Source organism: Trichophyton benhamiae (genome assembly GCF_000151125.1).
Source record: "Trichophyton benhamiae CBS 112371 chromosome Unknown contig01145.0, whole genome shotgun sequence".
NCBI classification, from domain to species: Eukaryota; Fungi; Ascomycota; class Eurotiomycetes; order Onygenales; family Arthrodermataceae; genus Trichophyton; species Trichophyton benhamiae.
In genome coordinates, this window is record NW_003315111.1 from 139,630 (window position 1) to 167,504 (window position 27,875).

Sequence of the window (27,875 nt, forward strand, 5' to 3'; positions counted from 1 at the left end):
GAAAGCAGCTAGTTAACAGAGGATCCGCCTTGCTTCCTACTGTCCTTGGAGTATTCTTCTCCGTCTGCTACGGATCAGTAGGAGCCGGGGGGTACCTTAGGTGATATTTTATAGAGGGCCTGCTTGCCGGCAGCTCTTAGGTAATGATATATACAGAGATCAGGAGGATGTGCAAGCATGAGGGATGTCGTTAAAAAAGAAAGATGACTCGCGTGCCTGACCGCGCCTCGTGTTGGACCATGCGCCCGCGCGGGCCTACTTTTGTTTTCTGCCGGCCTCGGCATGACCAAATGTGGGCTTACCGCCTTGGCCCGTTGGGGTCGCTAGTCTATTTTAGGGCTAGTCATCACGTGAACCCCAACGCATTCGGCATTCACGTGAATGAGAAGCCATGGCCGAATTAGGAAATCGAGACGACATCTGCCTCTCGTACGTCAACTCCATATAATTCTGCTATAAATTCAGGTGAAACGTCGTAACAGATTATAAACTAATTCATATCAAAGGGGAAGGCTGCTAACCGAACATCATTAACTATAACAAAAAAGGCAAAAGAGAGAAAACAAAGCAGATACAAAGGAAAATATATGTTCCATCAAGAAAGCGCCCAAGAACCGATACCCTCAAACCATCTCATAACTCGTCAAAGACACACACGACGGATTAAGTATTCACCCAATAAGTATTATTCACGTACGGTGGAATGATTCACGAACAGTTAATCGGTCGTCATACCTACACCGCTATCGGTGGTTTGATGGTAGAGCACCATATCACCTTCCTTTGCCTTTAGGGCATGCAAGGTGGGCTCATCATCTTCTTCCTCGTCTTCGCTTTCTTCGGATTCGAGTTCACTGGAGCTATGCTCCTCAGTCTCCGCCCTGTCAGCTACCTCAGACTGTTCGTCATTGGTGGCTCGGCTCAATTCGCTGGGCTCTTGCCACGACTCACTTCCTGCTGCAACTGAACCATCCATGTTAGTAGAGCAGTAACTTGCACTGCGATTTTGGGATACTGTGCTTCCCGTGATATAAGAAACGCTATCGGCATATGTACCTGTGTAGCTTGTTCTTCTTTCAGTTCCTGCATCACTTTCGACTTCGCTCATGCTCTCCTCTTCTTCGCGGACGGATTCGTTCTCCTTGTTAGAACCAAGGAGCCGGGTATCGCAGGACTGTCGTCGGTAACCTTGGCTCGTCTTGACTGAATGGCTGCGCTTCAGGCTGGCTAGGCCATTGTGGGAGCCACTATATGGGCCCCGGTCTGGATTTCCACGATTGCCAGAAACGTTGCTGAGACTAAGAATACGACGTTCATTCTTCCCGTTTGGCACTGTAGACCCATTTGTTCGCTTGTTCATGCGTCGATTGAGAGCCATTCCAACACTACTGCCAAGAATACCACCTCCCTTTGTGGTGCTGGCCGTACTTGGAACACGCTTGAGACTCATGCGGTCAGACCCTGAGTGACGGCTTACGAGTTGACTTCGAGCATGGTCCAACACCCCCTCCACAATTCTTCTCTCTAGGTCTTCCGCACGATCTTCCATTAAGTGGACTTCCTCCTGGCGGATGCGCAAAGCAGTCTCCATTCCAGCGACCTCCTTGGCCAGCTTGATTCTGTTCCGTGAAAGCTCGCTTTCTTCTTCCCTTAGCTCCCGAATGCTTTGAAGGAGCCTCTCTTTCTCCTCTTTGAGAGCAGAGACTTCAGCTTCCACGCTCTCTTTTTGGGCAAGCCGTCTCTCGAGCGCAAGGGCTGCTTCCATTGCCTCTTCCTTCTTGTCCTCGTAATCCTGAATGGTCTTTTTGGAGTGGGATGCCATCATCTCACTAACTTCGCGGGCAGTTGCATTGAGCTGCTCCTGCAGGGCGTTTAACTTTTCCATTTGAGCGTCAGAACTCTCTTTGTTAGAAGCATGCGAAATGATAGTGTCAAGTTTTTCGTGCATCAAGGTATCATCGTATTTTTCAAATTGGGGTTCCTTAACCTCTGGAGGAGGGGGGAGGAGGGCAGGTAGAAGTGGTGTGATGGAATTGGGCAGGGCACAAAGGTCTGTCTTTAGGTCTTTACTGGATTGTTGAGAGTGTTCGTAATGCTGACCAACAACAGCGAGAATTTCCTTAATGGAGCTAAGAAGCTCAGGGTGTGTTTGGGAAATCTGACTTTCGATGCGGTCGGTAGCTGCAACTGCTTTGTCGAATTGGGCTTTCATATCCTCATTCTGTAGCATGACGTCTTCCTGCATTTTGTCAACCTTGCCGAAAGACTCGTCAACCCGGCCAAAGAACGTCTTGACGTCCTCATGTAAGTTGTCTACTTTCCCAAAGGATTCATCGACTCTGCCAGAAAAGGCTTTCACATCCTCGTGTAGGTTGTCTACCTTTCCAAAAGACTCATCGACTCGGCCAGAGAAGGCCTTCAAATCCTCATGCAAGTTGTCCACCTTGCCAAAGGACTCATCAGCCCGTCCAGTGAAGACCTTCAAATCCTCATGCAAGTTGTCCACCTTGCCAAAGGATTCATCAGCCCGTCCGGTGAAGGCCTTCAGGTCTTCATGCAAGTTATCCACCTTGCCGAAAGAGTCATCAACCCGCCCGGAGAAGGCTTTCACATCTTCATGTAGGTTGTCAACTTTGCCAAAAGATGCATCAACTCGTCCAGAGAAAGCTTTCATGTCCTCATGCAAGTTGTCTACCTTACCAAAAGAGTCATCAACCCGTTGAGTAAAGGTTTTCATGTCCTCTCTTACATTGTCTATCTTGCCGAAGGACTCATCAACTCGCCCAGTGAACGACTTCATTTCTTCGTGCAAGTGGTCAAACCTCTCAAAAGACTCATCAACTCTGCCAAAGAACGTTTTTGCGTCGTCGTTCATTTTATCGCATGTTTCTGTTAAGCTCTGGCCCATTCCTCCAATAACGAGTTTAAGGTCTTCAGCGACGGCTTTAGTGCTCGTCAGCGCTTCAAGGCTTTGGGCATCTCGCTCTTCAGCGGCAGTAAATTTGGAGTCCACGAGGAGCTGCGCATCTTCATATTTGGTAATGACCTCTTGGAATTTCTTGTCGATCTCGGCCTCAATATCTGCTTTCAGGCCATTTCGATGCTCCTCGATCTTCTCCAGCAAGGCTGTACCTCTTTCGGCTGCTTCAACCTTCGAAGCCTCATGATCTCCATGTGATCGTTCGGATTCACGTTTCACGAGCTCAGAAAGCTCCTTTATGGTATCAGCTTTCGCGAATGATTCAGCAGAATCATTAAGACATTCAAGGATCGTCTTTATATCACCTAGCGTTCCATCACTTTCAGTGAGCTTGGTTTTGAAGTCTTCCCGGAAATCAACAATAAACAGCTTTGCCTCCTCGATCTTCTCTGCTAGGCCACCATGCTCCACCTTTCGTGCTTCGAATGCCTGGGCCGTAAGCTCGTTTTCGGCATCCATCTTCTCCTTAAATTCATTGACGGTATTAGCAAGGTTGGTAATCTCCTCTTTCGTAGGTAAGGTGTTGACATCCGGCAGAACAAGTTCCTCGATCTGCGCCTTCAGCTCAAACAGAAGCGTTTCAAGGTTCTTTACATCTCCCTTCACTACCTTTTCGGGGTCCTCCTTGGGTTCCTCCTTTTCAGGGTTTTGTGCAGTCTTGGTATCTTCGACGGCAACCCAGACATCCTTCATGATGCCCTCCAAATTCTTGATATCCTCCTTGGTTGGACCTTCAATATCGATATGAGTAGCAAACACACTCATTGTCTCCTTAGTCTCCTTGGCCAATGTTTCCAATGCTTCCACTTTTTCGGCTGTAACCCAAGTTGCACTGGTGGAAGGGGTAATTTCATCCAATTGAGTCTTCATTCCCTGCAAGAGGGTCTGGAGAGCCTCAATCTCTTCTTTACTAGCCGATGACACGTTTTCTGCTGGTGCTTCACGGGTTGCGCTATTGTTAGCAGCCACTTCATTAACTGAACCATGCACTTCCTTGATAGCATCGAGAACTTTGGTAAGGTCGTCTTTCTTTACGGCATCTGGGTCGACCTCCTTTTCTGGGGCCTCCCGGGCCGCATTGCTGCTGGCGGCGACTTCATTCACAGATCCATGCACTTCCTTTATGGCATTGAGGACTTCAGCCAAGTCATTCTTCTTTACCATGTCTGGGTCTTCACTTCTTTCAGGAACGACCGGATTGATCTCGATGGCTTCTACCTTTGTTTGAAGCTGGGTGACGAGGGCTTTCAGGCCATCGATGTCGCCTCCGATGGAAGCATCGCCCGCAAGCATTATCTCTCCTCCTCTTGCAGTATTTGCTTCTTCTGCCTCCTTCTGGGACTCAATTAGGCGATCCATCCCTGCCTTGAGCCCCGCAACTTCATCACGAAGGTTCTCCAGCAGCTCCTTATCAACGCTGGGTTCAATTGGTTTGTCGTGAAGCTTGTCCATTTCGGCTCGCAATTGTTCAACCCCATCATGGAAAGCATCGAGAAGCTCGTTAGTGTTTGATATGATGCTTTCGTTCCCATCTTTGCGTTCATGGTGCTCTTCAAATGCTGCTTGAAGGTGCTCTTTGAAGGCAGAAAGGAGTTCATCCTTGTCAAGTGAAGATTCAGGTTTGACTATGGCCATGGAAATAGTTTGACGCAAGTGCTCAAGCTCCTGCTTTATGGTATCGGCAAGTTCTGAGTTGCTGTTCTTAAACGATTCACTCTCGCTGATTCCCCGGATTGCATTGAGGATTTCGTCCTTATCCTCGGAATTACTAGTGTTTTTCTTCAGGGCATCACTGTCGCTGATCTCTCGGATAGCATCCAGGATCTCATCCTTATCAGACGTGGTATTTGATCGAATAAGCAAACTGCTTAGTGTCTGACGAAGGTGTTCGAACTCTTTCTCCATGGCATCCAGCAGTTCCACGGTATCAGAAGGGTTCCGCTCAGTCGATTCCCTTATACATTTTTCAACATCAGATTGAAGCAGGCGGAATCCGTCCTTGACAGTATCAATAATTTCATCCTTGCCATTCGCTCCCGCCGTACGGTCAATGTAGGATTCGATTTGGCCACGAAGAACCTCAAGTCCATCCTTAGTTGCATCAAGAACTTGCTCTGTGTCTCTGCCATTTGCAGCGGAATATTCCTTGAACTCATCCTTCATCTCAAGGATCATGCCATGCAGGTGTTCAATGAGCTGTTCGCCGAGATTGCTAGTCAGTGCCCCAGATGCGTCCTCAAGACTGAGTCGCAGTGCATCAAATATATCATCACGGTTAATTTCGATTTCTCTCGGTTGCACGTCTTGATTCGCAAGTCCTTCTTGAACGGCGCTTAAGATATCATCACGTTTAATCAGTTCTTGGGCGGCCAATCCCTCCACTACAGCACTCAATACGTCGTCCTTTTTGATGGGCTCCTGATTTGCGAGCACTTCTTGTAGTGCACTCAAAACGTCTTCCTTTTTGAGAGGTTCTGGTAAAGATGACAAACCTTCCTGGACAGCACCGAAAACATCGTCTTTCTTAAGTGGTTCCGGGAAAGCAAATCCTTCTTGCATGGCACTAACGACGTCGTCTCGTTTGAGTATCTCCTGGTGGGATAGCCCTTCTTGTACAGCTGCAAAGACATCATCACGCTTCAAAGTCTCCTGAGATGTGAGGCCCTCCTGAACTGCACTCAAAACGTCGTCTCGTTTAAGAGTGTCCTCCTTCTCAACCACCTGTGGAGCTGGCCACTCGATGCCTTTCAGTGACTCCTGGACCGCACTAACAACAGCCTCGCGGATGCTCGAAATGTCAGGCTCAATCCGAGGAGGTTCAAAACTCTGTAACTCAGTATGAACAGCATCGAGAACCTGTTGATAGACTACATCTGGATCAATGGGTTCTTTTTGTGGTTGGTACGCTTTCAATCCTTCAGACAGGCATTCTAGGATCTCATCTCTTTCAAGTCCGAAATTCTGAAGCTCAATTTCTGGCTTATATGTTTCCCAGGCTTCCCTGACAGTCTCCAGAATTTCGTCTCTTTGGAGGCCGGGCTCATGGCCTTGGGGAGGAGGAAGTTGTGCCTGAGGAAGAGGGATTTCATGAAGAGCCCTTTTGACAACAGCATATATCTCTTGGCTATCAGGAATTGGGCGTGTTATAGCTGTAGATGCAGTGTTTCGCGCATTCTCTTCGATAATATGGTCCATCTGTTGTCGTAAATCAACCAAAGCACCAGTGACAATTTGCTCAATTTCTTCCTTTCCAGGCCCTGAAGGCACCTGACCATCGACTGACTTGGTTTTCTGGGCCTCTTCTAGTTTACGTGCAATGTCTCGGCCCATGCCTAATACCTCACCACGGAGTTCGCGAACAAGTGCTTTGACTTCACTAGTTATGCCACCGCCTTCCGCGACGCTCTGTTTAACACGCTTAAGCATAGCCATCAAATCATCCGCCAAAGGATTAGATGGCTGTAACGATGCATTGATGTTGGAATCGGAGTTGCTGCGAATTGGAGTTGGGGATGCGTTCAGGCCTATTGGGCCGGATCGAGTACCTTGACCAAAATCAGGGGTCTGAGGCTTGTCACCGAAGAGTTGGTTTCCCATATCCCCTCTTGAACGGACCAATGCCCGGCTTCCAGAGTTCTCCTTCACAAGATTGAGGATCTCCGAAAGCATCGTAGTCATTGTATTGTCTTTTTCGGTGGGACGGGCTTGTACATCCTCCATGAGTGTCAAGAGTTTCTCCTGGCCTTCTTTTGTAGCCATTTCCCGTAACACCTTCTCTAAGAGTGCGATGCTAGCAGAGCCGTCAGAGATAGGGCCCGGGGAGGCTGCGAGGTCTCTTTCCAAAGCTGCTGCAAAGCTACCCGGGCTCGACATTCTAGCACCTGAGAAACTTTTGCGTGAGCTTGGAGATGATTCATGGGGTTTACTGTCGCCAAGCATAAAGCCTCCAGTTGCAGGGTGTATATAAGGAGTTCCTCGGGGAGTAGTTGTGTGGGGGTCTGGGTCGAAGATTTTGGAAGAAAGATTGGCAGTTAGATCTTTGAGGCTCTTTCGGATATCTTCATCCCTGGCGTTTGTTGCGGCTTTGAGGCTAATTAAGTCTGTGGCATTGTCTTTACTTCGGCGACTCAGTTGACTCATTTCTTGCTGCAGGGACGTAGCAATTTTAGTCAGGCTGACAATCTGAGCTGATAGAGCATCAAAACTTTCCGGCATTCTTGTCGGTTTCTCGGGTTTGCTTGGGGTCTCGGTGGGCATGGCCAAGTCCATTGGAATCTGCATATCGCGCAATGCCAGCATCGTAGCAGATGGGGGTGTATTTTCTCCGAGAATAGGTTTGTTAAGGTACCGATTCGAAATTCGCGCCTGCGTTGGCGAATCATGATTTGGAGTAGTGGTATCAGCTGCTCCTCCTCGAGTAGGGGTGGTGTCAGCACTCCTGTCATCCCGATCAAATACACTATTGCGTCTATATTTCTCAGGAGAGGAGCGGCGCTCAAGGTAAGACGCAAATTCGTTGTTATTTGTCGCATTCTGCAGTGACTGCATCCGTTTATGGTATTGTCCCTTTATTAAGGACTTTTCTGGGGACGTGGGCTTCAATGGCATAGGATTGACGGTATATGAGCTCGGAGTTGTTTCCTGGCTTTTTTCCGCGAGTGCAGCAGCAGCAGCTTGTACTGTAGCCGACGCATTTGATCGAGTAACCGGGCTATTAGGGCCACCTGGGTTGAGGGGTAGGGGAGGAGGAGCTCTTTTCGGGTCCGCACTATCCCACCTACAGTTTCGCAATGTGCGGTTAGCAATCATATTATCTTCTCGTCAAAGTGACAGTACCATTGAAATATGATGGCATACATTGGAATTAGACTCCGGGACTCAGAGGGAGTGTGATGATGTCTGAGGACCAGCTCTCGGTCTCGATTCTCTTCCTTATCGTTTGGTTGCATGATGGATCGTAAACACTTAATTCGTAACGTTCGTTCAAAGGAAACAAAATAAACAAAAGGTTATCTCGGGTATAATTATGGCACTCAGTATACCATAACTCGTCAACCTAGACAACTGACAGAAGAGCAAAACAGGGTATCGTAAGCAAAGCAGAATCGCAGCAGGTGATGATGGGAAGAGTTATTCGTCTGTCCAGACAAGTCGAATACTGTGCCCGAGACACCAGAAGTCCTCCGTATGTAGGATGATATGGGAAGTAGGAAGAAGGAAGAAGACGAAACAACCTTGCACAAAAGACAGGTGGAGGTGTCGCTTTTCTTCAGGGCGCCAAAGGTTGAAAAACAGCTGTTGCCGTCGACAACAGGAAGGTAAACAAACAAGGATCCTCGCGGTTACCGGAGCGGCAGCGCTTGGCATGACGTGACGCTAATCCTAAAGTGGTAAGCGTCCATCGAGGTTAATCCGAGAGCGGATAAACATGCTATTTTAGGACTAGTGGCGCTTCCGGTAAGCGGGCCAATCACGAGACCGCACACAACGAGAACAAACATCGCACCAAAAGTCGAACTTGTTCATCGAAAAAAAAAAGGACGACGACGAAGACCGACATCACCAACTCTCTCGACAACCACTTTTTTTCTCGACAAGCCCACGTTCGTCGGAACTCCTGGAAAATGAAGTGTACGTTACGCTGACGCCCTTTCGGTCTACCGCAGTACTCATTGACGAGCTTTTTATCCCTGGAATAACACTGACAATGTGTGCGAAACAGTCATGAAAGTGGGCCGTGTGGCCATCATCACCAGAGGCCGATTTGCCGGAAAGAAGGTACGACGATGAGTGTTCCCTTTGCAACTTCAGTTTGTCTACTGGACTATTCGCGCGAAGCAAGATCTGGACGGCAATGGTGGTTTTCGTGGTTGGATTTGCGATAGCAAGCAGCCAGGCACACGATCGAAAATTCGTCTCAAAAGTTGCAACGCCAACATCAAAACAGAGATAACAATATACAACCGGGTAGCCTACGATGTTTATTGTGTCCACGGATTTTCAAATCGCCATCGAGGAAGAGGAGGACAAATATTTAGCCTGCGCAACAACCGCACAAAATGGTTCAATAAGAGTAGTCCAACTGACGACTGTGTTCAACGATAGGTCGTCATAATCCAGCCATACGACGCCGGCTCCAAAGCCCATCCATTCCCTTACGCCCTCGTTGTCGGCATCGAGAGATACCCATCAAAGATCACCCGACGAATGGGCACCAAGAAGGTCGAGAAGAGGAGCAAGGTTAAGCCCTTCATCAAGACCGTCAACTACAACCACCTCATGCCAACCCGTTACACTCTCGAGCTTGAGGGCCTCAAGGGTGCCGTTACCAACGATACCTTCAAGGAAGTTTCTCAGCGGGAGGAGGCCAAAAAGACCATCAAGAAGGCTTTGGAGGAGCGATACACCAGCGGAAAGAACCGATGGTTCTTCACCCCTCTAAGTATGTTTCTTGAAATCTACGGACCGCATAGAGAACAGGTATACTAACCAAGCCCATGTAGGATTCTAAATAAAACGTTTAATGGCCCCTTTTTGTCACTTTATCTCCCCAACATTTTCCCTCTTCCTGAGCTAGGACGGTTCTAGTTTATGATGAATGCTATTTCTCGTCTCGTGCATAGATACCAAGTTAAAATGGACATCCAATGCAGAGCAGACAATCTATCTCACTGATACGATGTCGGTTGTCTAGCAAAAACAAAACAATAACAATGACACTTGAGAAATATTCCGTTTGGCCCCCACATATATATGCTCTTTTTATTGAATATGTAAGAGAGAAAATGAGAGACCCCAGAATCTCATCGTAAGGATGGTCACATGCAATGTGGTGCCACCACTGCCTTAAATCGAGGAGACGGCCTGAATCATGTAGAAAATATCACAAGCCGATCACCCGTCTATGTATAGAACAAGTCTACCAAGCCCCAGAGTTTGCATATCGTCTCTTCACATGCTAATAGAAAGGACTGCTAGGCTTCGAAGTCTTTTTTGCTCCTAAAGATGGCTCCATCTCGGCTGCATCCGAGCTGATAGCTAAGATATTTAGCCTCATGTCACCGTTCACAGAGCTATCCGTGTAGCTAACTGTATCTACACATCTTATCGCCCATGGATGATAAAAGAGCAAGCTATCATTACGGTCTAACAGGACGGGACTACCGAAGATAACGGCCCGAGCCAGGGTCAAAATGGAAGGGTGAGGTTTGAGAGGGAGAAGAGACACCAGAATCCATGCATCCAGCGTTTCATGGCCTATCTTCCAGATGCAACTCGGAAAATATAGGAGGATAAGGAACAAGCCCGGCAGGCCCAGTCGGACCTGTATGCTGCAGGCAAGTAGTCATCCCTTAACATAGCTTGACATCTATTATTACAAGCTTCCGTCGCCCTCTCCACTCATGAAGGATGAAAATGAGACAGGCCAGCGCATCCCTAGCGGATCCGGTGGCCTAGTAGCTTGAGTATATGTGACTGCCATGTAGTTATTCGCACTTCGTGCGCCGTGCTGTGTCTAATGCTTCATTTATGCACAGTCGATCCCTAGCACAGGTAAAGCTGCTGCCTGCAAACCGCCTATCAGAAATCAAAATAGCGTGCTAGCCGCCTGTTATCACCCAACACCAGGCGGCCCGGATCCCCTTAAAACACGATAGACTCATCCGGCTGCGTTTTTGTCCCATCCACAAGTTCCCGGACATCTCCTGATGCGAAGAAATGGCGACGAGCGGCTATGAGTGAACTACTACCTTGTGAAGGGGCAGCCAGGCTGTAATTCGCCTCGTTCGGTCGGTCCCTGGAGTGGCGACCGGACTTCCTCTCATTCTCCCTCTTGTCTCCCGCTGTGTGCTCCATGCTTGGTTGTTTTTATCATTGATAAGATAAACTATGAGAAAATATCGCACTTTCACATGCCAGAAGTCTCCTCTTGGCGAGATGGCTGGGATTTTGTACTGGTACTTGCGGGTGCTGTGTGGTTTCGGCGCAACGGGTTGTATAGATACCCAAGTGATATGGCCACAGCTAAGGTACCTGGCCACTTTCACATGTGAAAGCACGCATCTAGAAGAGCACAGAAGAGTAAGAAAACAGGCAGAGAGCACTTCTGGCGTTTCTTGCGGTTGATTCGCTGCTTGCAAGCGTGCTATGAAGCAGATGTGCTTTGTGAGTCGATGCTCGAGCGCCTGATAAATATAAAGCCTCCCTCCCTCTTCCTTGCTGTCCACTTTTGTGTACACATCCCACAAACATCACAGTCATCTTCATTCCTCCAAGCTGATAACTCGTCTCGTCTCTTATCTGTATTCTCCAATCTCAAGTGTCAAGGTATGTGTTGCTTTGTCTGTCTGTCTCTATATATACCTGCTAACCTACCCCTAGTAGCTCCAACTACCTAACCATCATCCAAAATGGGCGAACAACCAAACACCAACGGCACCAAGCCCTCCTCCCAATTCCTCTCTGTAAGTCAATCGAAGAAAGTAATGCAATGATAGTGGAAAGGGCATAGCTGACCCTCGGATAGCATCTTATCTCCTACCCATTCATCGCCGACTATCTCGAGACCCTCAAGAAATCCCCCTACGGCCAAAAGTCCATCGAGTATGCCGACAAGAGCATCGCCCAACTCCAGCCATACTTCCCTTACCTTGCTAAGCCATACGGCTACGTGGCTCCATATGTCGAGAAGGTAGACCACTTGGGCAACGAGGGCCTGAACCAGGTTGACAACACTTACCCAAAGCTTGTCAAGGCAACCGAGGACGTCAGGGGAACCGTTCAGAGCTATTTCCGCGTGGCTGAAGATGGCACCAAATACGTTCGATCAACCTACGACTCAGAGTACAAGCTCGCTCAGGGTGGCAGCCCGATTGTGTCCCAAGGCAAGGCTGCCGTCTCTACTGGGTTGATGGTCACATCTCAGTACCTGCTCTGGCTGAGCAACTTGATTATCCCACACCAACAGAAGGCACAAGAGAATGGTAATGGCGCCGCTAAAACTTCCAGCTAAATTGGTTTCTTCTCTTAAAGTTTCAGCACTCGTTTCATACCCTAAGATATCCCATTAGACGAGCACGCGTTTGCTTAGTCTAAGTGTTTGATGACTCTTCTATCCTTCTAATCTCTTTCAATTCGTATGGCTGGGAAAAGTTGCTTTGATTTCTGCTCTTTTATCTTTCCTTTGTGTGTTTATATACAGAACCTACTCTTTCTTTATAATAATTCCTATCCTCCTCTCCTTCTTAGCCACCATGAATTATACTCAATTGATATTCCCTCGTCTGATTATATCCCGTCCGAAGTGTATGAAGTTCACATTTCTCTGCTTGATGAACATGAACAGTATATGTCTGCCCTCTGCCCTTCCACTGTTTTCAAAACAAACGTATACATCGCCACCTATCTTGCATGTGCGTGGCTCCACCCGACACGCTTGGGCTCTCCTGTTTTATTTTCCATGAATATGAGCTGTATCAAGTCATACTTAGCCACGTTAACCGAGTTCAATCTCCTCATATATTTCATAAAGCTTCTCACGGGCTATCTTCCCAACTACCCGATCTGATAAAGGGCGCAACTCGAATGCGAAATCGGGAGCAGACATCATCTCGGGCTTACGCTGGAATCCCGCATCATCAAGAAAACTGCTAAAACATGCCCTGTTTTTTCCCGAAACAGGGGCTATGGTCAGTGGATACCACCATCGCCCGAAAAGCCTCGCCTTTCAAATCCCTTTAGGCCCTCCTAATGTTTGTTTGAGGCGGGAGATGGAATCATGGAATAACACTCAGCTACCCTTCTTGCTTGGCTTTGCGGCTAAGCTTGTTTTCAGCCGCCGTTGCGCACGTGATTTAAGGCTTGGCCCTGGGATGTCTTAGGTAAGGAGGAGCGGACTGTTGTGTATATCAGCATGGCTTGAAGGATTGGAATTGCTGATGATTGTCAGAGGACAGAGAAGGCAAAGGATGTCACAGTTCTGTCTGATCAAGTCCAGTAGTGTGTCGATCATGTTAGCCTCACAGCGTATACGAAACATCTCCTATATTCGGTTAGACAAGGTCTCGTAGACCAAGATGTTGATGATGGTTGCACACCCTATGAGATTCTTGAATATCGCCAGCTTCTCATCTTATCAAGTGGCTGTATGTTAGTTGGACCTTTTCTCTCGTGGGTACTCTATAAAGTTGCAAGAGAGCGCCCTTTTATTTGTCGGCATTTAACATGGATAGTTAGTTCCTATCCAAGGCGTTTCGGCTGCTCAGCCCCTCGCCATCCCATCGTCCCTTTGGAAAGCGAGGTTGGCGGAACGAAGGACAATTCCTTCGCTGTGGTCGCCAGGTGGATAACCTGGCCATCTCACGCTACTGGATCCTGGGGGGGGGGGGGGGGGGGGGGGTCATCGGGCGCTGGTGAAGGACTCAAAACGCTGCACTGCCTGCTTCTATACGATGGACCGGCTAATCGGCGTTTTCCTCCTGGATGCAAACGTTCTGGATAACTTCCTCTTTTGGGGCTGATGCTGCGGTTTAATTTACATAATCATGCCAAGCCGAGTTAGGCGGATTAAAGCGGGGCGCAAGTTAAAGTCCGTCACGTGCAAAGTTAGCCTGCACAGCTCCGGCTTATTACATGATCAGAACTACATAAGAGGAGATGCATCCCAGCTGCAGTACAGGCGTATTCACCATCAACATATCTTGCAATATACCTATTGTTAAGTCATCTAAGATACGTCCATACGATTCGTCAAGGTATCTCTACGATGTCTGAAGCTACCGCACAACATACGCAGACCGTGCCGAATGGGAAGGCCCCAGAGGCCGAGCGCGAACCCCAGCATCAACAGCAAGAAGCTGGCCCTGAAGCCTCTGGTGTCGGCTTTCGTCCTCACCATGACCTCATTAGTGTCCAGCCCGCCCGTCTAGATGATTTGCAGCCCAGATACGCGCAGGTACTTCTGCCCGATGAAGAAAACCCTGCTGCTCATAGTTGGTACTCTGGCTTCAGTAAGTAGACACATGGATAGCAAAATTGTATCTTGGGTTCATACTAACCCACCATGTAGTTCATGGACTGGGAGAGATTATTGGTACCTTGGGAGCCATACCCTGCTGTATCTGCTGCCCTAATCCTTTTACGCCCGTTAACCAGGGTCAGGTCGGACTGGTGACCAAATTTGGTCGTTTTGAGCGTGCAGTTGATCCTGGCCTTGTAAAGGTCAACCCTCTCAGCGAGAACCTGACAACTATTGACGTCAAGATCCAAATCGTGGAGGTGCCGCGTCAAGTCTGCATGACCAAGGATAACGTTACCCTCCACTTGACTTCTGTCATCTACTATCAAATTGTCTCTCCACATAAGGCTGCTTTTGGTATTACTGATATCCGTCAGGCATTGGTTGAGAGAACTCAAACTACTCTGCGCCATGTCGTCGGTGCCCGTGTGTTGCAAGACGTTATTGAACGTCGCGAAGAATTAGCCCAGTCTATCGGAGAAATCATTGAAGGTGTTGCTGGTGGATGGGGTGTCCAGGTTGAGTCCATGTTGATCAAAGACATCATCTTCAGCAATGAACTTCAGGAGTCTCTATCGATGGCTGCTCAGTCCAAGAGAATTGGTGAAAGTAAAATCATTGCTGCGCGTGCGGAAGTTGAGGCTGCCAAGGTATGCGCTATTCACAGATTCACAACTAGGCAAGATAAGAACGCTAACAAGTCATGTATCAAATAGCTTATGAGAGCTGCAGCCGATATTTTGTCTTCTGCCCCAGCAATGCAGATCCGATATCTCGATACTATGCAGGCAATGGCCAAGAGTGTAAGTATATCATTTTACCTCAACAGGTTGTTGCTAATAGTTACTAATTTTTACCGCTCAGTCGAACTCCAAAGTTATTTTCCTCCCTGCTGCCAACAACCAGGCCGCCATGCAAGCTGCCCTTGCGAATGAGACTGGAGAAGGGTCCAGCCGCCGTCACGAAAACCCTTTTGACCAGGACGGAAACGACGGTTTCCAGACTGCCATGAACGCTCATGTCGTTGAGAACATTTGAATTACCTGAATGAAGGCACATTAGCCATACCTATCCACAAATAACTCCGTTTTCGTGGGGAATACCCAAGGGAGACCCTTTACGTGTTACTATGATACCCTACTGTCGTTTCCTTTATCAGATATCAGCTCCTCCCGAAATTTAATGTTCATGTGTTTTAATGCTTATACCTCTTGCGTTCCTCGTTTTTGTGTGTGATCTGTGCCTACCATAGGCCCACTAGGCAGCTCAAGTGGTCGTGATTGATCCTTGCTTTCCAAAGCCAATTCAAATCTGATTGTATAAAATTATACCTTCTCTTTTATCATGCGTAAAATATATGCATAGGCGATCAAATAATCAAGTATCATATCACTCATAACTCAAGTCTACTACCTGAATCTACCATGGTAGAATAATGCTAAGATAAAATTACAAGGTACAGTAAAGGACAAGTCAAAAACAACTAAGCTATCCCACCAACGATTTGCATGTGATTAGTTTCCGCTATCGCCTTAGATGACCCGTGAAGTGCATGACTGAAAGTGGTGCTAGACGGGTCCTCGAGAAGCATGTCAATATCTTCAGAATCAGGAGGAAGTCGGAATCCGTTGCCTGGTTTTGGATATAAACGATGTTCTTCTACTTCCTCTTCATCGCTATTCTCTCCGATACCATTCCTCGTGCTAGCGGGAACGCTTTCAGATGGCCGTTTCGATGACGGTGGAGTTGACGTTGTGGCCTGTCCCAATATCTTATATTGTTGTGAACCCCCAGCCAATCCGTTTGAAACTATTGAAGATGATATTGTCGACGTGCTGGAGCTAAAAGATGCTGTGTTGAGTTCATTCAGATTTGCAGGGAATATAGGGATATCTGGTCGGGAATCTGATATATCGACCAGTAGATTGACCAGAGCAGCATGAGATAAACTGGAAAAGTAGCTCTTTTTCTCTACCCGACTAAGTTGAGATCCCGCAAGTAATGTAGGGGTTTGTGGCCCACTTGTTTGCATAGACGGTGAAATTGACGTGCGCAAACCATTCTGCTCGCGAGTTTGCCCATTTGGCTTGAGAGTTAGATCAAGAGGCGTATCGATAGGTCGACATTCCCCGCAAAACCACTCCTTGTTCTTCACGGAGATAACATCATCTCCAATCGGCGGGTCATGGCAAAATTGATGCCAAGGTGCGTTGCAATCGTCACAGAACACGATAGCATTACATCTTGGACTATGTCCTCTATCACAACGGAGACATACCACATTAACTTCTTTGCCTTTGCGGTACACTCTTCTCCGTTTCCGTGGAGGTTGCTGATGATTCGTATCGGGACTAACGGATTTTTTCTGGACTTGCTCCGGAGTGAACATAGTTGGCCGGTGGATCTGGCGTCCTGATTTTGTCTGCGTAGTTGTTAGCTGAGCATCGGAGGACTCATCTGAGTCTGTATCCTCCGCTTTAATAACCCCCTCGTCGTCATTACGGTCGCCATATCTGCCAGATCTTCGAGAGTTTCGTGGCTTCGCACCTCCAGTTGTTCTACGACGCCGTGATGTTGGTTTAGAGGGGCTTGCTTTTGGAGTTGACATAATGGGTACTGTAGACCCCACTGTGCTAGAAATGGCCCCTACAGCAGAACCTGGTGCAATGGTGGCCGAAGATGGTGACAGCGCGGTTGCAGGGGACGGAGGAGCGGGTGCGATATTTCTCCAACCTATGAGAGGGTTTGAATATTTCAACGGGAGATCAGGTTTTGCTGCCGATATATTAAGCTCCTTTGCCTTAATATTTGGTCCCTCACCACTTGCGACCATCGTTGAATTGTGACCCTCGTGGGTAGATGTTGAGGATATCGACGACAGTTCGCTTGAACTGGATGCATAGGTCATAGACGGTATGGAGACATTGTTATCCAGTCCTTCATGTGAAAATGTAACACTCTCTGCCGGTATATCTAATATCTGCGTATTTTGCGTCTCATTGATCATGCCTGGATTGGTATCTGTCGTATAAGGTGCCGTGGGTGGCGGGGGCATAGCAGCGAATTCCGTATTCGAACCCATGGTAGTATATTAAGAGCAGGATGATAACCAGAGCCTGATCAAGCCTATCGGTGTTTCATTCAAGTTAGAGAAATGACAGACCAGCTGCACTGATATGTATCTGTGTTCGTGCCTTCGAGGGTCGCAGTTAACTAGTTATGGCTCGAGGTTGAGAAAAGAAAAGAAAAACTTTTGAGACCCCGTGCACTGAACAACCACGGCAGGAGATTAGATATTGAGAACTGATGTACTGTAAAACCAAGATTACTGCTGATATGTGCCCTCTTCCTTGTCCTAGGATAATGTAAGATATGGGAAAGGAGAATCATCAAGTCACTGCAGGGCAAATTTGACTTGAACGGTAACTAATTTGGGAAGGCCAGTCGGAGGCGGCTCGTGTTGTCACGTGAACGGGGAAATCTAAGGGGCAAACAGGGAGAAACAGACCTAGGGAGACGGCAAGCAAATAACACAGAGTATGTCGGAAGATCTGATAGTTCCACTGAAGAAGCATGTTTAGCTTGTTAGCTAACTTTGGTCTACGCGGTATGTCTATATATGTTGTATATTCTAGGTAGATGTTAAGCCCCCGAGAGGCCGAAAAGGGTAGCTATAACTACAATATGAACAATCTATGAAACAATTCCGTCTGCCTTCAATTGGGCTATTTTTGCTTTGTCATAGCCCATGACATTGCTCAATACTTCATCAGTGTGTTGTCCGAGTGTTGGAGGTGGCGTTCGTATGCCTGGTGTGGCATGAGAATATTTGACGGGAGTATTTACAAGTTTGATAGGTCCGCAATCCGGGTGGTCAACCTCTTGTACCATCCCTCGATCAAGCACTAGGTGTGTGTCAGTAAAGCTATCAATCAACATGGCTAGAGCAGCTTACCATGTGAATGGTTCAGAGCGCCTTGGATGTCATTTACAGCCGCATATGGCATACCGCTGCCTTCCATGACCTCTAACCATTCTTGAGTCGTCCTCTGCTCGGTAAGATCCTCAATGAGTTTGTCGATGATCTCCCGATTCTTTACACGAAGGGCATTTGTGGTAAAACGTGCGTCGGTCTTCCACTCCGGGTGGCCTAGCCTGTCACAGAGAACCCCGAAGAGTCTGTCATTTCCTCCACCAAGTAGAATATCACCATCCTTTGTTTTAAAACTCCGGTATGGGACGATTGAAGCTGCCGGTCATGTAAGCGGTTGTAAGTGTGGATTTGTCCTCCTTGGTTTCAACTTACGATGAGCTGTTCCCCATCTTCCAGAATCCTTCTCCCCACTAATAAGTGCCGAGCTCGCAAGGTTTGCAAGAGTCGCTATTTGGCAATCGCTCAAGCAAGCATCAATGTGTTGACCTTTACCAGTTCTACCACGAGCTATAAGTGCAGCCATGATAGCATTTGATGTGTACAGACCAGTGGTTAAATCGGTTACAGCGACTCCAACCTTAACTGGCGGCCCATCCCTCGACCCGGTGATATGCATCAATCCCATCTCAGCCTCTACCATCACATCATAGCCAGCTCGCTTGCTGTATGGTCCTGTTTGCCCATAGCCAGTGACACTTGCATAGATCAATCTTGGATTTATTGCCCGAAGTGACTCATAATCCATCTTATATTTCTTCAGTGATCCAGGGATATAGTTCTCCACAAACACGTCGCTCTCCTTTGCAAGCTTATGAAGGATCTCAATGCCAGACTCATGCGCAAATGACAACCCAACAGACTTCTTGTTACGGTTAACCTGTTCGCAAGTTAGAAGCCAGAATACTGTATCAGAGGTTAAAGCATGACTCACACCTAAGTAATAAGCACTTTCTCCCGGGCCCTCCTTTGTATCATCTTTGTATTTGGCGTATGGAGGACCCCATGCCCGTGTATCATCTCCTCGTGTGGGGTGTTCGATCTTGATCACTTCCGCGCTATTGAATTAGACAAATTATTGTTAACATCGCACGAAAATGACTATTCAGAGCTTTTGGACATCAAATCTCACCCTAAATCTCCGAGTATTTGGGTACAGTAAGGCTGGAGTTACTCCACTGTTAGTCCCATGTTCAGACCAAACGATGCTGGAACGTATTAGAAAGACTGAGGTAGGAAAATATAACTTACTCCGGCGAGAACCCTAGTCATATCCAGAACTCGAATACCAGCCAGTGGGAGTGTGTCCACTGAGGGAGCAGCCGTCGAATAACGCTTGCATGCTGCTGTGAAAGCTTTGTTATTGGCGAACCTTGAAAGCTTGTCTGTATTGACAACGCGTCTTAAGATTCGGTAGGAATTCATTTTCCTCTCACAATTAACACATGCACAAATCACTCATTGATATAGTTCTGTGAATTGATTTTTGTCAACCTCGAGGTTGACTAACGACAATGAACACTGGCGGTAAAGGCAGGGAGACGCGGCTGTTCAAGTGCCGAAAGCGGCATAAGAGGTGCAAGCGCGGCCCCACTCCCGAACCGCGGCCTCGGCTCCCCGATGCGCTTACATAATAACTAACTAACTGGACCACACCCGCAAGCAACGGCAACGTCTTGTTGATACCACCAGACAGACTACTCAATAATACTTGGCTAACATGTTTACCGGCCTGGTAGAGAAAGTTGGCAGTAAGTAGAAGTCTCTTCCCTTGATTATGCATGTTGTTAACAAATAATTCTAAGCTGTCACTGCCCTTGACCCTCAAGATGACTCCTCCACAGGCGGGGGCGGGACATCCTTGACAATTTCGGATTGTACAGAAATACTTACAGATACAAAGCTAGGGGATAGCATATGTGTCAATGGTATGTTTTCTTGCTCAAATAAAGTATAAATATAATGTCTGTCCAGCAACTAACTGGAAGACAAAAGGGACTTGCCTAACCGTGACAGCGTTCGATAAATCATCGTTCAAAGTTGGGGTCGCGCCTGAAACTCTACGTCGGACAAACCTAGGATCTCTCAAAGCTGGGTCACCAGTCAACCTTGAACGATCTGTGCTGGCCACGACACGGATGGGCGGCCACTTTGTCCAGGGCCATGTAGACACCACCGCAGAGCTCCTCTCTGTAACCCCCGATGGCAACTCCCTAGTGCTTAGGATGCAGCCCAAGGACAGAAGTTTGCTAAGATATGTTGTGGAGAAAGGATTCATTGCTCTGGACGGTGCCAGCTTAACAATTACCAAGGTCAAAGATGGTGAAGATGGTTGGTGGGAAGTCATGCTAATTGCATACACACAAGAAAAAATTGTTACATCAAAGAAGAAGCCTGGTGATAGCATTAATGTCGAGATCGATCTGGTCGGCAAGTACGTCGAGAAGACTGTACAAGGCTACTTCGAGGGACAGACGAACGGAGATTCAGCCGCTCTGGAAAAGATGGTGGATAGACTTGTTGAAAAGAAGCTCCAGAGCATGGGGAAGGTTTGACTATGATCTATCCTAGAAGAATCATTGCATGAGTTTCCAATACAATTATAAATGATAATCTATTATTTTTTGCTCGACTGGTTTACCCCCGGCGCCATGGTCGAAGTTGAAATCCTGGCAGTAGTGCGGTCCAACTAACCGCCCGCTTCCTTCAATGAAAATCAACACATACTAACGTAGTGTTGATTGCCTACGCTTGAATGCTGTAACTTTTGAAAAGATGCAAATAATATGTACAAAAGGGGTATCTTCGGCAATAGATAAAAGAAAGTATGCAAGACTTTCAGTACGATAGCGCCACTTAAGCTTCCCCCTCTTCTGCTTCTCCCATTTCCTCATCTTCGTCCTCTTCCCCATGGATGAAGTCATCGCTATCCCAGTCATCATCATCATCAACTTCATCAGAATCTTCTTCATCGTCTTTGCCCTCACGTGGTGTCTTTGTCTTCAGGGCTTTCTTCTTTTCAACATTCTCCTTCTGTATTTTTCTCCTGAGTTCCTTTTCTTTGCGTTTCTTCTCCCAAGATGCATCCAGACTCTGGGCTTCTTCTTTAGTCTTGGTCACATAATCGTGCCACATAACTCTTCCGCCGCAGAGTCCCTCTTCCACCTTCATCAGCTTTAATTTCATGCGAGGTCCAAGTTCAACCAGTTTCACTGCTCTTTTCTCAACATTTGATCCGGAGCTGCGAGCTGATTTGGACCCAGCTTCCTTAGCTCGCTGAAGTTCCTTTTTGTTCAAAACTTTTCTAGTCGTGGATTCTAGAACCTCTACCTCCGCGTCCGTCTCAATTTCGGTCTCACTTGCAGACGTAAAACCGGCATCGCCGCCACCACCGCCCAGCAAGTAATCTGCAACATCATTCAATTTACCCAGGTTTGGGACAGCTTTATCCTTCTCCTTACCCCGGAATTCTTTCGGATTAAGTCGCCTTATCCTCTTAGACAAGTCGATTCGTTTTGTTGTGATGGCGTAATGTCGTAGGTTCACTGTAAAAGATTCGTCTCGTCCTTTCTTTGACGATCGGTCTCTGTCGAGTAACATGATACGTCGAATTGAGGCAAGAGGTGTTGTTTGAGGTGAAATTGGAGGGAAAAGAGACTGGAAAACTGTGGTGACAAGAGACTCCAAATGTTTTGGAATTTTCTCCGATGCTTCCCCCTCTTTCGAAGACATAAAATTGTTCATAACCAAGAGTGGAGGGGTTGTGTGGCTCTTTCCCAAGCCTCTCGGCCGCTTCAATGCCTTTATGACATCTTTGCACAAAGAGTAATTCTCAATTCTGAAATTTAACGTGGGGCCGCGGGGTGTGAGAGCAATGCGGAGATTCGAATTTCCATTGCTTGATTTAGAAAAGAGTAGCAGATGAGTAACTCCTAAGGGACCGGTCATAACGGTATAATCTTTCAGTCTGTTCTTCGTCCGTTCCTATCAAGGCTATTAGCATTCTGATATATAGAAAATTTTAGAAACATTTCATAAATTATAGGCATACTTTTAAGCGGCTTGCAGTATCTGGCTCCATCATAGACCGGACATCTTTTGCCAATTGACTCATGCTTGAACCAACCTGGCCTGCGCCAATTCGAATTACCATGCTCTTGGGGGATTTGTTCATTGAAGCGGCTCCATTCTTGGTTCCTGAAGCTCCAGCCTTGCCTGGAGGGACATGAGTCCGCTTCTTAACACGCCTTTTCGCCATATTACAGAAAAATCGTCAGAGATCAAAAGGTACAACAAGGTTGTCAAACAGATCTGAACTTTTCGTCCTTCAGCAAGCGCAGTCCAAGGTTTTTTAGAACGGGGATTGCACTTTTTTTTTTGATCTTGATATCGGATCATTGATTTGACGGACTCCGAAACTCTAGTTAATAAATATTTCGGAAACCTTATTTTTTTATCTGATAGAAAATTGAACATGGAGCGTAAATATTTAAATATTTTAATTTATCTGTGAATACCCAAGAGACAATTGCAAAGATGTCGGCTGTAAAGAATATTAAACGGCGAAAGCTGTCCCATACGTCCTCCAAGCCAGTCTCGGATGATGTCTCTTCGGGATCGGAGCGCCAGCAGGAAACTCCAGAAGAGAGCGGCGAGGGACCGGCAGACACAAAAGCACCCAAGACGTTCAAGGACCTGGGGATAATCGACTCCTTATGTGACGCTTGTACCTCGCTAGGGTATAAAACCCCGACTCCGATTCAAGCTGAATCTATACCCCTGGCACTGCAAGGGAGAGATTTGGTGGGTCTGGCAGAGACAGGAAGTGGAAAGACTGCGGCTTTCGCATTGCCAATTCTTCAAGGTAAGCAAACTTCATTGCGGAATTGGTCAGAATAATTAAGCCTGCATCTAGCTAACAGAGCACTCTTTTACCGTTGATAGCCCTTATGGAAAAACCACAGCCGTACTTTGGACTTGTTCTTGCACCCACTCGAGAATTGGCCGTACAGATCACAGAAGCGTTCGAAGCCTTGGGTTCGCTTATTTCAGTTCGGTGTGCCGTCATAGTAGGAGGAATGGACATGATATCTCAATCGATCTCTCTCGGGAAAAAGCCACACATTATCGTTGCGACACCCGGAAGACTCCTTGACCACCTGGAGAATACTAAAGGATTCTCGCTGCGCAATTTGAAATACTTAGTAATGGATGAGGCGGACCGTCTTCTCGACTTGGATTTCGGTCCTGTACTGGATAAGATATTAAAGGTACTTCCGCGCGAACGCCGAACATATCTGTTCTCTGCAACCCTAAGCTCCAAAGTCGAGTCTCTGCAGCGCGCCTCACTTTCAAATCCCCTACGAGTTTCCATCTCGTCCAATAAGTATCAAACTGTCTCAACTCTTCTTCAGTCATACATTTTTATCCCTCACAAATACAAGGACATCTACCTTGTGCACATACTAAACGAATTCCCTGGACAAACTACTATAATCTTCACCCGCACCGTCAACGAAACCCAACGTCTTTCAATCCTCCTGCGCGCACTGGGATTCGGTGCAATTCCTCTCCACGGCCAACTATCCCAGTCAGCTCGTCTTGGTGCCCTCGGCAAATTCAGGTCCGGAAGCCGAGATATTCTGGTGGCTACTGATGTTGCAGCACGAGGTCTTGATATCCCGGCCGTCGATCTAGTGTTGAACTTTGATCTTCCTTCTGACAGCAAGACATATATCCATCGTGTTGGGCGCACTGCCAGAGCGGGCAAGAGTGGACGAGCAATCAGTGTTGTCACACAATACGAGGTTGAGATATGGCAGCGAATCGAGGCTGCATTGGGCAAGCAACTGCCGGAGCACAAGACGGAGAAAGAGGAAGTGATGGTGTTGAGTGATAGGGTAGGGGACGCCCAGCGACTGGCAGTTACTGAGATGAAAGATCTCCATGAAAAACGAGGGACGAAGGGTGCCACACTTCGGGGGCGCAGGAAGGGGGATTCCAAGAGGGGAAGAGACGATATGGATCGGGAGGAGAGATGATCAACGAGGTAAATTTCTTCTTTTAATGCTACCATTTTTACCTTTGCATACTCAAGTCATCTTTTAGCGGTCTAATGGGGTTATGCAATGTAACCCGGAAACGAATATAGTATGTGTATGAAGTCATAACAGCTCTTTTGATGCAAATCTGTATCGATAGAAATATTTATCTAGAAAGAGAAAAAGGGAAGGATAGGGATACCTAGTCAGATTTTGTCCTGCAGAGAATAGCGAAAAGCAGAGACTGGTTTAGAAGCTTTTTTTTCGCTGCTGGATCAGAGACAATCCTCATGTCCGTCAAGCCATGTTGAGACAAGAGGTCAGGTTGCCGAAAAGCCGAACGCTGTTCCAGCAACGAGCATCACGATGACAAAAACTAGAGAGATTTATTTTTCTCGCCTCGTCAAAAGCTCAGCAAAGCCGTATCAATATCGTATGATTTTATATTATCCTTTTTTTGGCGTAAGAGAGGAAAACATCCCGTGAAATAAAGTCGTGATTACAAACCATAATTGCCCTTCTTTGGACAATTTAAAGAGTAGAGAATTACTGCCCAGCAGCAGCTTTGCCAGCTTCCAGGACAACAGCAGCAATTCTGTTAGCGAGATCATCAGTCTCTGACCGGGTGGCTGCTTCAGCATAAACGCGAACTGCGTCCTCCGTTCCACTGGCACGAGCGAAGCTTCTACCCTTGTTGTAACGAGATTGGAGGTCATCAATACGCTGCTGGAGACCGGCAGGGGATTGGAGTTTCCGCTCAGCATCGTAGGTCTTGAAGATAGAGCGGTCTGGGACCTCGATCCTGACCAATTTGTTGGGTAGATCAGTGTATGTTGCAACCCATTCTTTCAGGGTCCAACCCTTGTGGGCCAAGATGACCTCGACCAAAAGCATGTCAGATAGAGCATCTCCAACTGCCTGGTTGATGAGGTCTGTCATAGCAACAAGGCTCTCCAAAGCGTACTTCTGGGCTGGTGACTGAGGCTCGGCTGTCTTAATCGTCTTGAGAGCGTTTTCAGAGAAAGTAATGGTTCCGTGGCCATTGGCCTCGAAGTAGACGCCAACATCGAATCTCATGGCAGCGTGATGGAGATGCTTGACACCAGTAGGCGTGCAAACAACAGGGAGCTTGAGGACCTTTTCAATGTATTCGGTACTAGAGCCATTTGCATAGGCAGTCTGGACCACGCCGATTTTGATCTTGTTGGAAAGTCCGGCGTTCTTTGCGAGCTCGCCAATGAAGGAAGCAGCAAGAGTGGCAATGCGGTCACCGTCAAGGAGTCTGAAGACGCCACTGGCATCCATGTAGTAGTACACTAATCGGTCAGCATCACCGTCTAGGGAGGCACATCGGTCCTGTGCCACGGCCTTGGACGAAGGTGGAGCGCGTTGCTTCGTTTTCACGTAGTCGGCTCCGCACTAGTTTTATCTGTGTTAACGATTGCTTTTTACCCGTTATGTGTAAAAGGGGTTATATCGTGAATACCTCGAAGTTCAGTCTGTCAGGGTTGATAACGTCATCGTTGATAACAGTGATATCCAATCCACCATCCTTAGCGGAGGGCAAGAACTTGACGAGCTCAGCAAGCTTCGGGCCACCAACACCATTGGCGCAGTCAACAGTAACTGAGCCAGCGGTGGTGCGTCCGTTCATGACCTTCTTGAATGCTTCGCTAAGTTTCTCGTAGTAGCCTTTCTCAGTAGGCTCCCCGTACTCATAGGGAGTTCCTAGGGTGTTCTTGCAGCGAACAATGTAGTGTAGCTGAGGAGTAGTCAAGTACTTGAAATCAGTGGCCTCAACCTCTGAGGCAGCCATGGCCGCACTGAGGGCAGTAGCAAGTCTAGCTCCAGAAGCTCGAGTGTCCCTGGCGAAGACCACACGGGCAGGGTTGTCCATTTTTATCTCTATCTCATCGACGAGTTTCGCGTATTCCTCTCCGAGAGTCTCTAGAGGAGCGTTTGCCAATCTAGTAGCAAAGACCTCCCATTCGGCCTGATAAAAACGGAGGCGATAAGTCAATAATCCCCCCTGTCTGAGTTTCGGGTATTATCCTACCTCCAACATCTCGCCCTGCGATAAACATCTTATGTTAGCTCTCGATGCTGGCCGCAGCACATGGCCGAACCACACGTACCATCGGGTCAACCAACTTAACCCCATTGTCCTCAGCCGGGTTATGGCTGGCTGTAATCATAACACCAATATACTGTCCGTTGAGCTTCCTCGAGCGTAGGCCGGCCAACAGTCCCATCGCAAACACAACGGTGTTGAGAAGCTCTCTAATGACAACCATCCGTTAGACTCTAGGGTGTACGGCGTAGGATAGTGTACTCTCTGCCCCTTACGATTTCATACGGAACTACATTGAGAGCAGAACAGCTTGAATTAGCCCAAAGAAACACCTTTCTTCCGCGGCGTTTTACGCGTTACATGGACAAGGGACCTGCCAAACTTACTCCAGCGGTTCCATATTCAAAGATCTTCCCTTCAGGTTTAGTGTAGGCCGAGGCGGCCTTGTTGATGGCCTGCTGGAGCTCTGCGGAAGCCATTGATGGTGTCGCTGTCTGTCTTCTGCAGCAAGTCGAGTGAGCGAGTGAGGGTGGTTGTCTGTTGTCGATGCAAGCTCGCTTCGTCGTCTATTTATCTCTCGGCGGGGAGAAAATGCGAGAAAGACAGCGAGGGGGAAGACGAGGAAAATCAGCTGAGCGTGGGGTGTGTTTGCACTGTTTGCACCGCTCGCTGCAGTAGCGCAAAAGCTTCACATGTTGCAGGTTGAGCTGCAATTGGAGACAGCAGAGTACGGGGATGCATGCAGAGAGCGAGGCAGGGTCTATGCTGGTGGCTTACTGGTGGCTGGGGACAGCTCAGCGTCGAGGGCGGGCCTTCGTCAAGCTGGCTGGCTCTAAGGAGTTATGTCTCAGAAGTTTGCAAGGGGGAAAGTTGCACAGGTAGCTGTTAGGTAGGTGGTCTATAGAGTAAGATATGTACGGAGTACTGATATATCCCATTGACAGATCTATATAAACGGTTTCTAAGCACGCAAGCGCTGCTCGGTTATGTCAAACTCTGCGTCCCGGATAAGGAATCTGTACGGGAAAGACCACTGTAGTCAGTAAAAAGGGGAGCAAGCGAGGAACAAGAAGGCAGGGGGGAAGAACGGAAAGACAAGAGAAGAGACGGCACAGGGAGAACGTACGCATACCACCAGACGGTGGGGATAACTGTGCCTAAATGCCACAAGCTGTGGGCATCGATTAGGCCACCAATCGGAGGGAAATCCAGGAGCTCAAGGCTCATGGCCAAAATCACCCATCCAACGATCATACTTGGCCACGCCGTCCAAGACTTCATGTATCGTTTATATTGTTTGACGCTAAAGACAGTCCACATCAGATTCTGGATGATTCCCACCGCGACGTTGGCAGCCATATTGTACGTGTAATCCCAGGACCAGAAGGTCAGGTACGAGACGTGCATAGTAAACAGTGTCATGCAGAACAGCGTCCATCCTCGTAAAAGTGACGGCTTGTAGTGCGGCCGGAGCTTGTCCAGGCGAAATATCCTTACGACAGCCAGATATAAACCGTATAACACGCTAGCCCCAGCTGCAAAATAGTCAAGTTTCTCTGTTAGGGCGAAGTCTCTCGTGTGGAATATCATGCTAAACGTCCAGCTGGCCAGTCCAAAGTAGCCGAACCAGAGGTAGTACTTGCGTAGCGAGTAAGACTGAGGAATGCGTTCCTTCACCTGTTGTATTCCGCGGTAGTGAGCGAGGTAGTTGAAGAGGGAGAACAGGGTCGAGAAGAGCTCCTGGATGCCCATGACTCGGTGAAAGGGCCATTTTCCATGATATTGGACAACAGGTTGAAGCATTGGAGGGTCTCTGGTCAGCCGCTGGTTGGTTA

General features: G+C 47.7%; 11 protein-coding genes across 11 annotated transcripts; 5 read left to right on the top strand and 6 right to left on the bottom strand.

Moving 5' to 3' along the window:
• Positions 1-718: 718 nt before the first annotated feature.
• On the bottom strand, positions 719-7,929 carry ARB_05419 (uncharacterized protein; the record flags this gene model as incomplete). The annotated part of the gene is made up of 2 exons (XM_003015976.1): positions 719-7,757; positions 7,838-7,929. The coding sequence occupies 2 exons, from the start codon at positions 7,927-7,929 to the stop codon at positions 719-721; spliced, it is 7,131 nt and encodes a 2,376-aa protein (XP_003016022.1).
• Positions 7,930-8,704: 775 nt separating this feature from the next.
• Positions 8,705-9,469, top strand: ARB_05420 (uncharacterized protein; the record flags this gene model as incomplete). Its single annotated transcript, XM_003015977.1, has 3 exons — positions 8,705-8,758; positions 8,792-8,959; positions 9,101-9,469. 3 exons carry the CDS (start codon positions 8,705-8,707, stop codon positions 9,467-9,469), a joined length of 591 nt encoding a protein of 196 aa, XP_003016023.1.
• Positions 9,470-11,391: 1,922 nt separating this feature from the next.
• ARB_05421 (pathogenesis associated protein Cap20, putative) lies at positions 11,392-11,993 on the top strand (the record flags this gene model as incomplete). Its single annotated transcript, XM_003015978.1, has 2 exons — positions 11,392-11,445; positions 11,508-11,993. The coding sequence occupies 2 exons, from the start codon at positions 11,392-11,394 to the stop codon at positions 11,991-11,993; spliced, it is 540 nt and encodes a 179-aa protein (XP_003016024.1).
• Positions 11,994-13,745: 1,752 nt separating this feature from the next.
• ARB_05422 (uncharacterized protein) lies at positions 13,746-15,035 on the top strand (the record flags this gene model as incomplete). Its single annotated transcript, XM_003015979.1, has 4 exons — positions 13,746-13,989; positions 14,181-14,647; positions 14,714-14,800; positions 14,841-15,035. The coding sequence occupies 4 exons, from the start codon at positions 13,746-13,748 to the stop codon at positions 15,033-15,035; spliced, it is 993 nt and encodes a 330-aa protein (XP_003016025.1).
• A 445-nt stretch (positions 15,036-15,480) lies between these two features.
• ARB_05423 (PHD finger domain protein, putative) lies at positions 15,481-17,079 on the bottom strand (the record flags this gene model as incomplete). Its single annotated transcript, XM_003015980.1, has 1 exon — positions 15,481-17,079. The coding sequence occupies one exon, from the start codon at positions 17,077-17,079 to the stop codon at positions 15,481-15,483; it is 1,599 nt and encodes a 532-aa protein (XP_003016026.1).
• Positions 17,080-17,690: 611 nt separating this feature from the next.
• On the bottom strand, positions 17,691-19,119 carry ARB_05424 (uncharacterized protein; the record flags this gene model as incomplete). Its single annotated transcript, XM_003015981.1, has 4 exons — positions 17,691-17,902; positions 17,953-18,246; positions 18,304-18,986; positions 19,103-19,119. The coding sequence occupies 4 exons, from the start codon at positions 19,117-19,119 to the stop codon at positions 17,691-17,693; spliced, it is 1,206 nt and encodes a 401-aa protein (XP_003016027.1).
• A 734-nt stretch (positions 19,120-19,853) lies between these two features.
• On the top strand, positions 19,854-20,483 carry ARB_05425 (uncharacterized protein; the record flags this gene model as incomplete). Its single annotated transcript, XM_003015982.1, has 1 exon — positions 19,854-20,483. The coding sequence occupies one exon, from the start codon at positions 19,854-19,856 to the stop codon at positions 20,481-20,483; it is 630 nt and encodes a 209-aa protein (XP_003016028.1).
• Positions 20,484-20,784: 301 nt separating this feature from the next.
• Positions 20,785-22,186, bottom strand: ARB_05426 (uncharacterized protein; the record flags this gene model as incomplete). Its single annotated transcript, XM_003015983.1, has 2 exons — positions 20,785-21,912; positions 21,980-22,186. The coding sequence occupies 2 exons, from the start codon at positions 22,184-22,186 to the stop codon at positions 20,785-20,787; spliced, it is 1,335 nt and encodes a 444-aa protein (XP_003016029.1).
• A 278-nt stretch (positions 22,187-22,464) lies between these two features.
• On the top strand, positions 22,465-23,969 carry ARB_05427 (uncharacterized protein; the record flags this gene model as incomplete). The annotated part of the gene is made up of 2 exons (XM_003015984.1): positions 22,465-22,792; positions 22,873-23,969. 2 exons carry the CDS (start codon positions 22,465-22,467, stop codon positions 23,967-23,969), a joined length of 1,425 nt encoding a protein of 474 aa, XP_003016030.1.
• Positions 23,970-24,515: 546 nt separating this feature from the next.
• Positions 24,516-26,263, bottom strand: ARB_05428 (uncharacterized protein; the record flags this gene model as incomplete). Its single annotated transcript, XM_003015985.1, has 3 exons — positions 24,516-25,388; positions 25,456-25,962; positions 26,105-26,263. The coding sequence occupies 3 exons, from the start codon at positions 26,261-26,263 to the stop codon at positions 24,516-24,518; spliced, it is 1,539 nt and encodes a 512-aa protein (XP_003016031.1).
• Positions 26,264-27,024: 761 nt separating this feature from the next.
• Positions 27,025-27,843, bottom strand: ARB_05429 (uncharacterized protein; the record flags this gene model as incomplete). The annotated part of the gene is made up of 1 exon (XM_003015986.1): positions 27,025-27,843. One exon carries the CDS (start codon positions 27,841-27,843, stop codon positions 27,025-27,027), a length of 819 nt encoding a protein of 272 aa, XP_003016032.1.
• Between the last annotated feature and the right edge of the window lie 32 nt (positions 27,844-27,875).